Consider the following 17,687-nt stretch of genomic DNA (forward strand, 5'->3'; position numbering starts at 1 on the left):
AGGAGTCCTCACACTCAGCGAGTGGTTCAGGTTTGTGGTAAGGGGACATAACGTCTCTGTTCGCTCCATCAGGGAACGAGGGTTACGTACATAATCGAGATATTCACTATCTATCGGTCACTATGAGTTATGTCGTGACGACATTAGGGGTCCTATGGAAAGCGCCACAACCACTGAACGTCTTTACCACTGTGGCGCTGCAAATGCTGACAAGCTGTGGCGTGCCAAGGCAAATGCCAACGCATAAGTCGTAACCTTCCCAGTGCCCCAGAGCAAATTCACTGACCTTGGTGCCAAGAGGGGCCAATGGTGAGTACATCACTGCTGGAGAAAACCATGCTGCTGAAGGCCATCCACAGAAATTCTTTAACAGAAGGCATTTTAACTTCTGAAACAGACTTGCTTCAGATCTTTTCCCTTTTCTTTCTTCCAGCAAGGCTAGCTGAAAATGTTGGGGAAGCATGCCTAAGTCCAAGGGTAAGGCTGCTACTGAGACCACATCCTATCCGTAGGGAGGTGATATGTGGAGATACTAATATGGAATAACCCAAGAGGAGCAATACTACATATGGAATAGGTCTCTGAGGTAGGTCCTGCCTGTGAGTAGGGATGGAGCAACTACCAACAGAGATGGACATAGTGGAATCTATCCAAGCGAAGACACGGGTTTACCATGAAGGATACCTTACCGTGGAAGAAAACACATCTGAAATTACCTGCAGAGAACCATACAGATGGGACACCTAGCCCAGTACAGGGGCTGACCGGAGTCCCAGGCATGCTAACAAAAGTACTGGGCTTAGCGTCAGACTCCTCTGCCGAGTCTGACTGCCGGGGGTGCTGGAGGATGCTCGACCAGGGTTCGCCATCCTGGGAACTCATCTGGGAGTATAAAGGCTCTCACATCCCCTTGTGATGGGGAATGGAATAGCAAGTGTGACACTGAGTCAGTTCTTACACATGGGAAGAAACCGGCTCTTTGCAAAGGTTGTAAAACCTTTCGAAGGTGTTAGGTGTCACCCAGCCAACAGCTCTGCAAGTGTCTGCCAGAGAGGCGCAGTGTGCCAAAGCCCAGGAGGAAGCTACACTCCGGGCAGAGTGAGCTCTCACCCCCAGGGGGCACGGCTCGCCTTGGGATTGATACGCCAAGGCAATGGCATCCTATTAGGGGTAGGAATAGCAGGGTACCTCACGATACGATACAAATCATGATACATGGCTCACGATACAATAATATCACGAATATAGCGATTCTGCGATAATCGATATATTGCTAGACAATCCTATAACGATACATCATGATATCTGTCTAACTATGAAAACAAAATGCCTGTGAAAAGGTTAAGTGCATGTTTAATGGCAAATTTACCATGTTAAGTAAATTAATAATTTTATTCTTGGACTTATTAAAAGTTACACATTTCTTTTTGTGTAAACCAACACATTTAACTGCTTATCAAGTTTATATAGGCTATATATATTTATATAAAACCTGGTACATTTTCAAAAATTAACCTTGAGTTTTTTCTCAACCTTTCCTCTCCTCTTAAAACCGAGCCCCGCACATGACATAGCCGTTTACATCGCCTCTTTTGCGCGCTCAAGTTCGTTATTTCAAATGTAGACGCGCAGCAAGCACACACACTGCACACTTCTGCGCCGCATTACGGCTCTGACAAGGTTTTGTTTCGTCGTCTATGCCATAGGTGCAGATTAGGTTTCTGCCGGTCAGTGCTCACTGCCCAGACTGCATAACACGCACTTGTAATATCTAAAGAGAGAGAGAGCATCCAGTTTTGTTGACATAAAACTGGACGCGCCGCTCTCTCTCACTCATATAGTGAGGGAAATCTACCTGTGATCCGAGCTGAGAGGTTAGGCTACTCACGGACTCAATATGCGCTCTGCAATGATAACGTGATCGATGCCTACAGTCCACGCTGATAGCTGTTCCGGGGCAGTTTTTTAGTTCTCATCTCCATAAACATAAGACGCCGGTGCATCTCTGATTTGTTGTTGGTCTACCATAACGCTCGTATTTCTTCTTCGCTGTGAATTACAATTTCCGTTCATCTGACCATCCGCAATCTGGGAAGTGCCACCACAAGAAGTCTGGAGGTACTGCCGCTTCGGTAAGCCAAAGTGGTAAACAGCCACAGTGTAGGTATGAATTTAGATCTTTTGTATGTTTAAAAAAATATCGATACTTGGTGCCAGAGTATTGATAACATCTCGCGGCCAGAAATATCGTGATAAATTGGCACATCGATTTATTGTCCCACACCTACCACTATCCAGTGGGCCAACCTCTGCCTGGAGACAGCCTGTTTTTTCTGCTGGCCTCCATAGCAGACAAAGAGCTGCTCTGAGCTTCTGAAGCTCCGGGTGAGATCCACGTATATGTGCAAACAGGAAGAAAACTGAGATTCCCCGAAATGACTCCAGATCAGCTGAACCACCTGGGGATGGAGATGGTGGGCGAGTTGCGACATGCGACATGATCGTAGACCTCCCTGATGTTTGATGTACGATATAGCCGCAGTGCTGTCCATGCGGACCAACACGTGCTTGCTCTGCAGCAGTGACCGTAACCGTCGCAATGCTAGAAGCACTGACAGCAACTCCAGGCAGTTGATGTGCCAAAGCAGTCGAGGCCCTGTCCAGGACCCCGAGGCTGCCTGCCTGTTGCATGTAGCACTCCAGCCTGTCCTGATAACAACATGCCAGGACACTTGTACTGAGGGCACCCCTGCCCATATAAAAGCAAGGTCCGACCAGGGGCTGAATGTGCGGCGACACATCAGCGTGATAACGACATGAAGTAATTCAAGTGGAATGACTGTGGCTGTGAATGCCATATGCCCCAGGAGCCTCTGAAATTGTTTCAGTGGTCCTACTGTCCTGTCTATGAAGGAACTCAGGCATTTCAGCACTGATTGGGCACACTCGTTGGTCAAATGCGCCTTCATGTTGACCGATTCCAACTAGAGATCTGCACTCAAGTGGGATTACCGCGGGACCCAACGCAACAGGGTGCGGTGCGGGACAACTCTTGATGGGCGAGTGCAGGTGCGGGCGGGGAGAGACTAGTGTGTGTGCAGGATGCGGGAGAATAAAATGATTTGCGGGACTCCCGCAAAATAGAAATTATCTAAATATAAAGTGTCTAAAACATATAAATTGTTATTTATCTGTTGTACAAAAGCAAAAAGAACAACTAATATTAACATTAAAATGATTGATATGCGCAAGCTAGGCATAGTTTCTATTTATAACACGTGTTTAAAGGGTAGCGCAATGTAGCCAATCACAGACTCGGCTGTTTTTTTTTCTAGAACACAATGGCCAATCAGAGGTTATTAAGTTAGAATCTACTCACCACAGTGCTGAAATTGCGTGCTCACGAATCCTTTCATTTTAACACATGAAGTGTATACATTGTGAAAGATTCATTGTGCATATATTTAATGTGATATAACAGAGCTTTATGAGATAGAGATTAACTGAGATGTCAGCTTTTAGTGATAATAAAGGAAGCGCTGCTCGCATTCTGCCATGCCAAACCATGCACGCAGCAGCCCATGCTTGCTTTTCTGTTAAAAATAACAGTGGTTTGTTAATGTTGATGCTTAGCCTAAATAACAAATATTTTATCGGGAGCGTTTATGCTGGTATGTTGTGGAGTTTAGGAGATGTTACAGAACCATTTCATGTAAATTACTGAAAAAGTCTGTATAGATTACTTTTATGCGGGCTTTTGCGGGTGGGAGCGGGACAAAACATGAATGTCGCGGGCGGGAGCGGGACCAGATCAGATATATTTCTGCGGGAGCGGGCTGGCGCGTGACAGAATCGTGCGGGAGCGGGACTGAAAAATCCGTCCCGAGCAGGTCTCTAATTCCAACTCCATACAGAGAAAGGAGATTCTCTGCATGGGGGAGAGCTTGCTCTTTTTCCCAGTTGACCCGAAGCCCCAACCGCCTGAAGTGCTGGAGCACCAGGTCCCTGTGATCACACAACTGTTCTCGCAACTGAGCTATGATGAGCCAGTCGTCGAGATAGTTGAGGATCCTGATGCCCACTTCCCATAATAGGACAAGGGTGCCATCCATGTTTTTGGTAAGGCCATGGGGGGACAGGGACAGCCTGAAGGGTCTTCTTTGAAAACTTAGCGGCAGCCTGGGACACGGGGGGCACTGCCTTGTTGTGTGGAGTTTGACATGCCGGCCTTGATGTTGTCTCAGTGCGAGACAGAGCTGCCGTGGAGGACGCAGGAGTGCACTCAAAGTGACAAGCAGACTGTTGGCCGGCCTTCGACGGAGCGGTGGCAGCAGGAGGATCACGTCGGGCAAGATGTGCTTGATGGACTCAGTCTGATTCTGTACTGCCGAGAACTGCTGGGGAAAGTCCTCGACAATGTCACCGAACAGGCCAGCCTGGGATATAGGAGCGTCAAGAAAGTGAACTTTGATGACATCTCTCATCTCAACCAGGTTGAGCCAGAGATGATGCTCTTCGACCACCAGAGTGTACATTACCTGCCCGAGGGCGAAGTCAGTCACCGTGTGCAGTTCCTGCATCAACCCTGGGTCAGTACTACCTTTGTGCATTTGTTTTAACGCCTTGACCTAGTGGACCTGCAGGATGGCCATGGTATGCAGGACAGAGGCGGCTTGGCCTGCAGCGCTGTAAGCTTTGGCAGCCAGGGTTGACGTCAGCTTACAGGTCTTGGACAGGAGGCGCTGACGATTCCTTGAGGTGAAAGTGTTTTGCCAGCACAGGTGCACCGCAATCTCTCTCTCTCTGCCTGGGGAATGTCAACGTGCCCCCTAGCTGCCCCGCCATCAAGGGTAGTGAGGATGGAGGAAGTCTGACGAGCGGCTTCTGGCCGTAAAAGGGGCCTTCCATGACTTTGTGATTCCTCATGCACCTCCGAGAAGAAAGGAACCGGGGCTGGATGTGGTTGAGAGCCGCACCCCATGCCGAGAAACCAATCATTCATACACAAACTCTCAGGGCTGGATGGTGTGTTCACCTCCAACCTCAACACTACATTCGAATTCGTCAATCAGAATGAATTCATTACGATGGAAGCAAAAAGTGTCCATGTAAACGTACCTATTGTCACACTCAGATCTCCCAGAGCACTAACCAGCGATTCCCTGCTTGTAGCAGGGAAACCGGGACGGGTAGTGACAGAGGGATCTCTACCTTTCCTGAGAAAGGAGAGATGCACTTGCAGTGTTGCCATGGTCATGCGCTCGCAGTGCGGGCATGAACCATCCATAAACATGTCTCTTCCTAAGAAACTGCTCTTTTGTGAAATGAAGCGCCCAGGGGAGTCACGCTGCTGAAAGGGGGACACAGCTGAATGCGCCGTTATGCCAAATCGTGAAGAGAAGATGTGGTGAATGGCCGTGAACTGCTTTCTCATCCAGGCGGCTCCGAAGCAAAAATCTGAACGAGTGGATGCACGCAGCCATCTTGTGGCAAGATCTATACCTGTATGTACGAGGGAGTGGCTCGGTATGCAAAATCCACTTGCCAATTCTCAATGGCGTTTTCTTTCAAACTCAGAGGTGATTGAGGCTCCCAAGTAAGACCCCTAATGTCGTCACGACATAACCCGTAGTGACCAACAGATAGGGAACAATACAAATATATTTTAAATGTATGGACTGGTAAAGATAATGTTACATTTTAGATTCTGTTAATATGTTCATATTGTTTATTTCAGTGTACATTACCATTCAAAAGTTTGGGGTCAGTAAGATTTTAAAAAATAAAATAAAAATAAATAAATTATTTTTATTTTGGCAAGGATGCATTTAATTGTTCAAAGTTGACAGTAAAGATGTTAAAAAAAAGTTACAAAAGATTTTATTAAATAAATTATGTTCTTTTCAACTTTCCATACAATGAAGAATCCACTGAAATATGAAGCAATAGTGTCCTTCTGCTTTGGGTGTCCCGAGTTTGAGTCCTGGCTTGTGGACCTTTTCTGATCCCATCCCCCCTCTCTCTCCCACTTCGCTTCCTTTCTAGCTACTGTCCTATCAAAATAAAGGCAAAAATGCCAAAAACAAAAATATAAAAAAAAGAAATATGAAGTAGAAAATCTGTTTACAACAGCATAACTGTTTCGAGCATCAATTCACCATAACAGAATGATTTCTGAAGAATCATGTGATACTGAAGACTGGAGTAATGACATTCATCACAGGAATTAATTACATTTTAAAGTATATTTAAATAGAAAATAGTTATTTTTTTATTCAAATAATATTTCACTGAATAGATTACTGAATCTATTTTTGAAGGAAATGCAGCCTTGGTGAACATAAGAGACTAATTTTAAAAATATTATAAAATCTTACCAAGTATATGGTAGTATACAGCCAAACATACACAAATGTACCTGAATGAATACTTGTAAAAAGTAAGGCGCTTAAAAAGTTTAAAAGTAAACAAAAAAGTAAACAACCACACTTTACACAAACAAATACCTGTAAATACTAATGAATCATATTGCTACTTCTAGACAATTCATATGGATGCATTTAGTAAGAATGCCACTGATATCAGATTTGGGGTGCAATGATAATTATTTTAGAGCTAAAAGAAGGTGTTTGCTACATAAAAAAAATCAGAAATCAACAAAAGATTAAAAACAACAAAAACAAAAAACTGTGTCTCCACTGCAACATTGTTCTTACTGAATGTGCACTGAAATGAAGACTGTTTACTCCCATCAGCAGTAGAGGGGGAGGTTGGAGTGATATTAGCTGGCTACCTGCATTCCCTCTACTGTAGCAGTAATTCGGTCCCAGTGGATAACTGGAGATGCCATTGCTGCTTAATCACATTTTCATGTGCCTTTCTTCCAACCGCTGCCGTCCAGCTCTTGGCTGATGCCCTTCTCAATGACTGGGCCAAGCCTTTGGTGAATGTTTCCAAGCAACTAAGAGCAACTCTCCAGTTGAGTAACAACCCTATTTCTCTTTCTAAAGTCTTAATGATGAAGTTACCAAATAAAGACATAAATAATGATACCATGATCCCAAAGGAGAGATACAGTCACTTTTTTCCAGAATGTTTTGGTTTCATTCTTTCCATGAATTTAAGTTCCATCCTCTTTGTTGTTCTGCATTAAGGTCCTGATGGCTCGGCATAAAACTATGAAAGCTTGTTTCTGCCACAGGTTAAAAAAATTAAAAGGGTAACTTTTTTCCTCGCAATTCTGAGTTTATATCTCACAATTCTGACTTTTTTATCAGAATTGTGAGAATGAAGAGTATAATACCATGTGACTGTGCAATGTCTTTTTCACCAGCATAAAATGAGACTGAACAAAAATGGAAATTGATGTGGAAATACATAACACTAAATAAATCAGGTCATCTCTCACATTCAGGGTGCTCATAGGGCAGCCAATGGTGTTTGGTGCCTTCATGCTCAAAGTGGGGGTTCCACATCTCGCACTGCTCCTCTCTAAAGTCAGCTAGGGCCTTTGCACACTCTTCCATGTTACAGAGCTGGAACTCATAGTTGTTTCCATAACAAGTGCGCCCCCCGTTGGCCGGACTACAACATAGAACAGATTTGTTCAAGTCAATGAGGAGAAAAATGTGAGAAGATGAGAATACCGTTTTCACCGATTTGAGGACACTCACCTTGGGTTGTTACATTCGCGAGTGCGGAACCGTACTCCACCACCACAGGTACGAGAACAGGAACCAAACTTGGTCCACTGACCCCAGTGACCATCCTGCCTAAGAATGTCTGGTGTCAGCTTGATACAGTGACCCTTAAAACATTGCTAGAGAAGTAAAGAGAGAAAAGAAAAAAATGGTATCTGGTATTTTGGTTCTGGGTATATGCTCAGGTTCTGAGTATAAGGTCTAACCTTTCCTGCTGCACACTTGGTACCGTCGATAGGAGGGCCCTTCTTGGTCTTGCAGAAGAAAGGGTTCTCGGGGTGGCTGCACCACAGCTGCTTGCAAGGATCGTAGGTGCTGTACTAAAAGAAACAGTCATGCTCGCATTCATATACACAGACCACGTGACCAGCCCAGATTACATTTACATGGCCGTGTGGTGGCAGAGAAATGGGAAAGTGGCAGAAGTCTTGTTTTTAAATTGTTTTCAGAGATTTTATTTTTGTCTTTCTTGCTTACAGATGAATAACCTGCTTGCACCTGCATTTTTTCTTATTATAGAACATGCTGAATGTAAAAAGTGGAGTCCATCAGTCAAGAAATGTTTATATTTTGCATATTTTTTTTTTCATTTATCACATTTTTAAACAAATCTTTATTTTACTTTTCACAACAGGAAACCATTGATAACAATAGGCACATTTTTTCATGTGTCAGAAATTAGTTGCCAGAATACAATACAAACCTGCTGTACTTGGGAAATACATCTACAAGAACAGTTAATAACTAAAAAGTTAATAATTAATACTTTAAGAATAATAATAAATATGCAAATCAGACAGATACGGATTTAAAATGAAAAGAAAAATGAATATAAATAATTAAAAAAATCTAAATAAATTAATAAATTTAATAAAATAAATAAATGAATACAAATACATATGATGACTTACCCAACTTATAGTCTAAATTTTATATTTTTTATTACGAATTATATAATTGCCATAACAATTTTAGATAAAAAAAAAAAAGAACTGAAATCTTATGATTTGGTTCTCCAGACTGATTTAAGAATAATCCAAAGAGCATCTCGTGTATCAAAGGAAGTAAGAACATATGATTGTCTCTACAAATAGTTACTTTATCAATGTAATAATTTGATTACATCTTATTAGTCACCTAGAGATGCAGTGCAGAATCTTAAATATTCTTAATTTTATTAAAGCTGCGTTCACACTGTCAGTTTTTGGGATTGACAACCACATTTACTTACAGGTGTGAATCTCGAAATGTCCCATTCACACAGGGGCTTACAATAGCGTTTTGAATACTGTCTGTATGAATGTGCAATGGGAGTCAAGTCCATATTCCTTACCAGTGACCATAGCGACAATGACCAAAGTATTATCAAAGATGGCGACGTCTATAAAACTGAAAAGTCTTTTCACTTTTTGACGTGACAAGAGTCCAATCAAGCCGTGAGCATTTGAGTTGCGCATAGAACAAAAAAACAAATGGAACACCTCCAGTGGAGAAGAACAGTGACTGGATCTAAACCTTCAGATGACACACGCATGACGCATCTCTGTAAGTTAGCGAAACCACACATGAAAACCCGCAACATACGGTAGACAACCGTTTGTGACATGTAGACAGAGCGGCTCTCTCGCAGTGTATGATGTGACAGACAGCTAGCAGTCCAGTCCTGTTCCATTCACACAACGAGTTTTCTGAGAATGTGGTTGTGAGTCCTGAAAATTTACGGGTGTAAGTTTGGTTATAGAATGTGGTTGTCACTCCCGTAAATAACAGTACTGAGTGTGAACATAACCATATTAAGGACTCAAATACAGGACTGATAACTTGATAAAACTTTATTTATATGAAGGTTTAAATAAAAACAAACATCCCACATTTTCATTATCTCATGATCCTTACTTGAACCCTGTATACTGCATTGCCAGGTTTACTAACTATAAACCTAACTAGTTTATGTGGTTGAATGTGGAATGAGAAGGCATGCCAGGTTGGTTGGTGTGACGAAGTCTCTCTTTCACTCACCGCAGTGCACATCATGTAGCCCATGCCGAAGTCAAAGCGGCACTGGTCGTTCATAGAGTAATGCAGACCAGGCAGCTGGGGCAGAGATGGCCACTCATGATCAAAGGGCTCGTCACGGAGACAGTCATATGTACTGCATGAGTTATAGTACTATCTTAGAATGTGTAATCAAGGAACAGGATGAATAATAGAATATATTCATATGTCACAAAGCAGGAAGCTACCAAAACCAGGTAACTTACTTGAGGTATCGTCTGAGCTCCTGTTCACTGCATCGGGACCAATGAAAGCGGTGGAAGGCTGCTTGAACCAGAGGAGCCATTATACTGCCCATTGGAACCTCATCCCCACACTCATTCGCCTGGCCATCATGCTCCATCCCTAGTCTGAATATAATAAAACATATGCACTAACTCTATGCAGTTTTCTTCTGTACTGAATGGAAATGTGGGTGAGAGAATGGATATATGTAACAAATAATATATTATGTATATTTTTATCCAATGTAATATATAATGTATTCAAATATATTATATAACATATACAGTTTGTGAACCCTTTAGAATGTTCTATATTTCTGCAAAATTAGATTTTCACACAAATCCTGAAAGTAGACAAAGAGAATCCAATCAAACAAAGCAGACAAAAATATATACTTTGTCATTTATTTATTGAGAAAAATGATCCGGTGTTAAATATTTGTGAGTGGCTTTGGGTTATATTTATGCAGAAATATAGACAATTCTAAAGGGTTCACAAACTTTCAAGCAGCACTGTACACACAACATCTTCTTTGTTTGCAGTGATATACAAAATATTATCAAATATTTAGACATATAAATGACAGAATTTCTAGTTTTATTGATTGTTTTTGTGGCAGATAAATACTTCTCTGGTTTAAAAAAAAAAAGAAAGAAAAAAAAGATCTGATATTCAAAGATATTACCGTCCACCCAATAGTTTCAATATAGTTAACTTCTTATTAGTGGCTTGAATTTTAAATAATTAGTGGTTTTTGTTGAACTACTAGTAATTGAACTACTTTAAATTATGATTAACATGGGGCTTGACTCTTTCATGTTAGCTTCTCCAACAATGGTCAGTGGTGGCATATCATAGTGGAAGTTTTGATAAAGTTTTTCTCACACATGTCCCGTCTCATGGGCCACAACAAAAGCTGACGAGAAGCCATCCTCATGGTTCAGAGTGCAACTTCTCACAGGGTGACACATTCCTGTAACAGGAGCATAACCTGTAAAGAGAAGGAAGATAAATCGTTGTCAGCGATTTATGCTGCATTAAATTGTGGTAAGATTACAATCCACTCTTCCAGTTACACAAATTTTAATTGGTCTGTATATCTGAGATTTTTGATGTACTGTACATGCATCATGTTATGTTTACATGTAAGTTCATGGAATTTAAAAAGTATTACCTTGCATGCCAGTGGGCCCAAACTCTTGTCTGGTGAGGAAAATGGCATGATCGTGGTATTCTGCATCATTCTTGTCCTCTTTTTGCTGCAGGAAGGCCCAGCGACAGCATATCTGAGATTTTTGATGTACTGTACATGCATCATGTTATGTTTACATGTAAGTTCATGGAATTTCAAAAGTATTACCTTGCATGCCAGTGGGCCCAAACTCTTGTCTGGTGAGGAAAATGGCATGATCGTGGTATTCTGCATCATTCTTGTCCTCTTTTTGCTGCAGGAAGGCCCAGCGACAGACATTCTCCAGACTCTGAGCAGCGTTGCCCAGCTCAATCAAACCCATGGACTGACAAAACCAACACAAATCAAAGGTTAATACATGACACTGTTAATTTACACAATTTAGTTTTAGAAATTTAGAAACCATTGTAGAATCCAAGACAAAAAAAAAAAGGATTTGATCAAAATCTTTCATTTCACTTATATAGAGTATTAGAACCCTGAAAGGGATAGTTCACCCAAAAATGAAAATGTGGTGTTTATCTGCTTACCCCCAGGGCATCCAAGATGTAGGTGACTTTGTTTCTTCAGTAGAACACAAACAAAGATTTTTAACTCAAACTGTTGCAGTCTGTCAGTTAATGGAAATCATGGCTTTGAGAGTAAAAAAAAAAATATACACAAACAAAACCAAATTAAACCCTGTGGCTCGTGACGATACATTGATGTGTAAAGACACGAAACGATCGGTCTGTGCAAGAAACTGAACAGTATTTATATAGTGTTTTACCTCTAATTCAATTCAATTCAAGTTTATTTGTATAGCGCTTTTCACGATACAAATAGTTGCAAAACAACTTTACACATTAAGTTTCTACAATATTTAGTGGTGACTGTCAGTTAATGCACTGCAATGCATTCTAATGCACTGCAATGTCTGAACTGTCCTGAGCGCGTCCTCGACAGCTGGCGTTTGACGCGTCTTCTTGCTTTACGGCGGATCGCAGACTTATAAGTGCATTACCGCCACCTATCTCTCAAATGGACCATTGACACTCGATCTACAATCTCAGTTAGGAGTGTCAATGGTCCATTTGAGAGATAGGTGGCGGTAATGCACTTATAAGTCTGCGATCTGCCGTAAAGCAAAAAGAAGAAGAAGAAGACACGTAATGTGCCAGCTGTCGAGTACGCACTCAGGACAGTTCAGACATTGCAGTGCATTAGAATGCATTGCAGTGCATTAACTGACAGTCACCACTAAATATTGTAGAAACTTAATGTGTAAAGTTGTTTTGCAACTATTTGTATCGTGAAAAGCGCTATACAAATAAACTTGAATTGAATTGAATTAGAGGTAAAACACTATATAAATACTGTTCAGTTTCTTGCACAGACCGATCGTTTCGTGTCTTTACACATCAATGTATCGTCACGAGCCACAGGGTTTAATTTGGTTTTGTTTGTGTATGTTTTTTTGACTCTCAAAGCCGTGATTCCCATCCACTTCCATTATAAGACTGACAGACTGCAACGGGAGAGAATGGATATATGTAACAAATAATATATTATGTATATTTTTATCCAATGTAATATATAATGTATTCAAATATATTATATAACATATACAGTTTGTGAACCCTTTAGAATGTTCTATATTTCTGCAAAATTAGATTTTCACACAAATCCTGAAAGTAGACAAAGAGAATCCAATCAAACAAAGCAGACAAAAATATATACTTTGTCATTTATTTATTGAGAAAAATGATCCGGTGTTAAATATTTGTGAGTGGCTTTGGGTTATATTTATGCAGAAATATAGACAATTCTAAAGGGTTCACAAACTTTCAAGCAGCACTGTACACACAACATCTTCTTTGTTTGCAGTGATATACAAAATATTATCAAATATTTAGACATATAAATGACAGAATTTCTAGTTTTATTGATTGTTTTTGTGGCAGATAAATACTTCTCTGGTTTAAAAAAAAAAAGAAAGAAAAAAAAGATCTGATATTCAAAGATATTACCGTCCACCCAATAGTTTCAATATAGTTAACTTCTTATTAGTGGCTTGAATTTTAAATAATTAGTGGTTTTTGTTGAACTACTAGTAATTGAACTACTTTAAATTATGATTAACATGGGGCTTGACTCTTTCATGTTAGCTTCTCCAACAATGGTCAGTGGTGGCATATCATAGTGGAAGTTTTGATAAAGTTTTTCTCACACATGTCCCGTCTCATGGGCCACAACAAAAGCTGACGAGAAGCCATCCTCATGGTTCAGAGTGCAACTTCTCACAGGGTGACACATTCCTGTAACAGGAGCATAACCTGTAAAGAGAAGGAAGATAAATCGTTGTCAGCGATTTATGCTGCATTAAATTGTGGTAAGATTACAATCCACTCTTCCAGTTACACAAATTTTAATTGGTCTGCATATCTGAGATTTTTGATGTACTGTACATGCATCATGTTATGTTTACATGTAAGTTCATGGAATTTCAAAAGTATTACCTTGCATGCCAGTGGGCCCAAACTCTTGTCTGGTGAGGAAAATGGCATGATCGTGGTATTCTGCATCATTCTTGTCCTCTTTTTGCTGCAGGAAGGCCCAGCGACAGACATTCTCCAGACTCTGAGCAGCGTTGCCCAGCTCAATCAAACCCATGGACTGACAAAACCAACACAAATCAAAGGTTAATACATGACACTGTTAATTTACACAATTTAGTTTTAGAAATTTAGAAACCATTGTAGAATCCAAGACAAAAAAAAAAAGGATTTGATCAAAATCTTTCATTTCACTTATATAGAGTATTAGAACCCTGAAAGGGATAGTTCACCCAAAAATGAAAATGTGGTGTTTATCTGCTTACCCCCAGGGCATCCAAGATGTAGGTGACTTTGTTTCTTCAGTAGAACACAAACAAAGATTTTTAACTCAAACTGTTGCAGTCTGTCAGTTAATGGAAATCATGGCTTTGAGAGTAAAAAAAAAAATATACACAAACAAAACCAAATTAAACCCTGTGCTTCGTCGTGACGATACATTGATGTGTAAAGACACGAAACGATCGGTCTGTGCAAGAAACTGAACAGTATTTATATAGTGTTTTACCTCTAATTCAATTCAATTCAAGTTTATTTGTATAGCGCTTTTCACGATACAAATAGTTGCAAAACAACTTTACACATTAAGTTTCTACAATATTTAGTGGTGACTGTCAGTTAATGCACTGCAATGCATTCTAATGCACTGCAATGTCTGAACTGTCCTGAGTGCGTACTCGACAGCTGGCACATTACGTGTCTTCTTCTTCTTCTTTTTGCTTTACGGCAGATCGCAGACTTATAAGTGCATTACCGCCACCTATCTCTCAAATGGACCATTGACACTCCTAACTGAGATTGTAGATCGAGTGTCAATGGTCCATTTGAGAGATAGGTGGCGGTAACTTATAAGTCTGCAATCTGCCGTAAAGCAAGAAGAAGAAGAAGACGCGTCACACGCCGGCTGTCGAGGACACGCTCAGGACGCGCTCAGGACAGTTCAGACATTGCAGTGCATCAGAGGTAAAAAACGATATAAATATTGTTCAGTTTCTTGCACAGACCGACCGTTTCGTGTCTTTACACATCAATGTATCGTCACGAGCCGCAGGGTTTAATTTGGTTTTGTTTGTGTATGTTTTTTTAACTCTTAGAGCCGTGATTCCCATTCACTTCCATTATATGACTGACAGACTGCAACGGTTTGAGTTAAACATCTTCGTTTGTGTTCTACTGAAGAAACAAAGTCACCTATATCTCGGATGCCCTGGGCGTAAACATCAAATTTTCATTTTTGGGTGAACTATCCCTTTAAGCCAAATCTATTAATGTTATAATAATTTTTACTTTTAATTTATACATTTCTAACCAATTTCTGAGGTACTGTATCATTTTGCCCATGTGTTTTCAAGAGAAATCTTCTGTAATTTTCTACAGTTTGCTTTTAGAGTTTTACTTGAGCTTTCAGAATTTTAACTTTTTTATTAATTTTATTATAATTTTTTTAATCAGTGAAAATTAAAAGTGGCCCAAAGAGTAAAGAAACTTTGGGAGCACTTTGTACCACTTTGTAGTCAGTAATTAAACTTCTTCAATTTCAGTATGCTGTTTATTAATTTTTTAATTTTTTAAAGAGTGCACTCAGTTTTCTAATTTAAATTTCTTAGGCATTCAGGTCATTGTTAATGCATCCACTACAAAATAAATTCAAAAACCCAACTTTGAAACTTCCTCGGCTACAGTGGTGAAACTTTTCATTGGATTGCAATAACAGAATATACTTCAATACTGGTGTCGGGTACACTACATATTTTTCATAGTTAAGATATTTTCATACTTTGAAATGCTGTTGATACAACTGCAGTCATCCAACAAAGTTTCAGAAGGAAACTGGCTGATGTCGTCTTACCTTGGAGGAGCAGAGCATCATGATTCTAACCAGGACAACATTAATATGGGCACCCAGAGAGCTGTCCTGATAAATCTCATTCACCTGTGGAACAATTCATAAGAAAAACAAAGGATAAACAAGTAGAAAAGTAACACAAACATAGCCTTACTACAGAGAGCCTGGATGTGACAAATGGATGTGTAATTTGTCTGGGCAATAACACGGCTATGAAAATTATGTAGGCGGGAAAAACAGTCACAGTGCCAGAGGCGATTTGAGAAGTTACAGAGTTTAACAGGAAAAAGCAGAGTTTACTGCCTGTGAGCTAAAAAAAAACAAAAACAAAAAAAAACGCACAGCACTTACCCTTACAGTCACCTTGAGAAGGATTTAAAGGTCAACCCTGAAGCCTGAGTGATCATTTACTGGTGCCCGGACATGTTTTCAGGTATTTATATATTTGCGGAAGCGTTATGTCTATTATACATTCAGATTTTAAAATATATATATTAAATTAAATATATACAGTGGGTACGGAAAGTATTCAGACCCCCTTAAAATTTTCACTCTTAACAATATTGCAGCCATTTGCTAAAATCATTCAAGTTAAGTTTTTTCCTCATTAATGTACACACAGCACCCCATATGACATGTTTTCAGGTATTTATATATTTGCGGAAGCGTTATGTCTATTATACATTCAGATTTTAAAATATATATTTTATATTAAATATATATATATATATTTCTAGGTAAATATCTGTCAGTTTAAAGGTCTGGCTACACAAGACTATGGCTGACTAGATCTGTTACACACGCTAATGCCCCTGCAGAGCAAGTAACAGATACATAGACACGCTGCTGTGAGCATGTAAGATATGCTGTTGTTGTGTGAATAGGTATACATAAATTCCCTAGAAAATCTAGGCAGGTGGAGCTGGGGGAGGTGGAGGGTTTCTCTAGCACAGTGTTTCTCAACCAGGGGTCCGTGGACCCCTAGTGGTCCTTGACATCAGGCCAGGGGGTCCGTATAAAGTATGAATTTTTGTATAAATGTTGTATATTTTGACATGACATGTTCCCATGAAAGAAAAATCCAATATAGCTGATGGTATGGCCAAATACTGGACAAGTCAGCTAACTTGAATTATTCTTGACTGCATTTGGTCCTCACAAAGACCAAATGATACGAGTCAATTTTGTCTGGGGGCCCTTGAAGATGGTTCTGAATTGGACTGGGGTCCGGTACACCAAAAGGTTGAGATTCACTGCTCTAGCACACTGCAGGATCAGCTTACAGTGAACACTGAACCAAACTATTTAAATGTTAAGCAAGCAATCACATTGGCAACACAAACAGAGTAAATTAATACATTAATAACAAAAAAAGTAATAAAATGTGCAAAAAATAAAATAAAATAAAATAAAATAAATGCATGGTGATCGTTGATTGTGAATTATGCAATTTTGACTAATTGGTTTATTAAAAATTATAAATGATAGGGAAAAAGTAAGCCGGATGTATGAATGTCGTGTATCTCTGCATCCCTTCATAAAAGGACACACATATTTCATATCACTAGTGACTGTAAATTATACAGTTCTATTTCAGCACTAGGTCCTAAAGAAGGCAAATTATTTTATCATGCTTACACCTGACTTCTCTCCATTCATCCACTCAAAGAAAAGAAGCACTATACCACACACACACACACACACACACACACACACACACACACACACACACACACACATGCTCATACAGTGTATAGAAAATAATCACCCCCCTTTTTTCACCACCATTTAGTTGCTTTGCATTCTGAAATGAAGGACACAGTTTTTTGTTTTATCCAGCTGTATTTAGTGAAAGATATAACACCAACATGTCAGAAAAATATAAAATAAACCAGAATCACTGATTTGGAAAAAGGATCACCCCCTTGTGTCAGTATTTTGTTGAACCACCTTTTGCTTTAATTACAGACTTGAATTGCACTGAGTAACAGCTGAATAAAACAAAAACGGTGTCCTTCTTCATTTCAGCAAAATGTGATTATTTTAAGGGGGGGGGGGGGGGGGGGGGTTCTTGC

At 40.0% G+C, this 17,687-nt stretch overlaps 1 protein-coding gene across 1 annotated transcript in view; it reads right to left on the reverse strand.

Moving 5' to 3' along the window:
• LOC107566216 (A disintegrin and metalloproteinase with thrombospondin motifs 2-like) overlaps window positions 1-17,687 on the reverse strand; it is a 112,368-nt gene that overhangs the window by 14,910 nt on the left and 79,771 nt on the right. Inside the window, exons 5-12 of the mRNA XM_016251592.1 lie at window positions 15,616-15,699; window positions 13,671-13,827; window positions 13,382-13,487; window positions 9,962-10,105; window positions 9,720-9,852; window positions 7,907-8,020; window positions 7,674-7,819; window positions 7,409-7,584 (exon numbers count right to left, since the gene is read on the reverse strand). Coding sequence (XP_016107078.1) covers window positions 7,409-7,584; window positions 7,674-7,819; window positions 7,907-8,020; window positions 9,720-9,852; window positions 9,962-10,105; window positions 13,382-13,487; window positions 13,671-13,827; window positions 15,616-15,699 — 1,060 coding nt within the window. The remainder of the gene's footprint in view (window positions 1-7,408; window positions 7,585-7,673; window positions 7,820-7,906; window positions 8,021-9,719; window positions 9,853-9,961; window positions 10,106-13,381; window positions 13,488-13,670; window positions 13,828-15,615; window positions 15,700-17,687) is intronic.

This window comes from Sinocyclocheilus grahami, unplaced genomic scaffold (genome assembly GCF_001515645.1).
Source record: "Sinocyclocheilus grahami isolate Dianchi unplaced genomic scaffold, SAMN03320097.WGS_v1.1 scaffold1059.1, whole genome shotgun sequence".
Taxonomy (NCBI): Eukaryota; Metazoa; Chordata; class Actinopteri; order Cypriniformes; family Cyprinidae; genus Sinocyclocheilus; species Sinocyclocheilus grahami.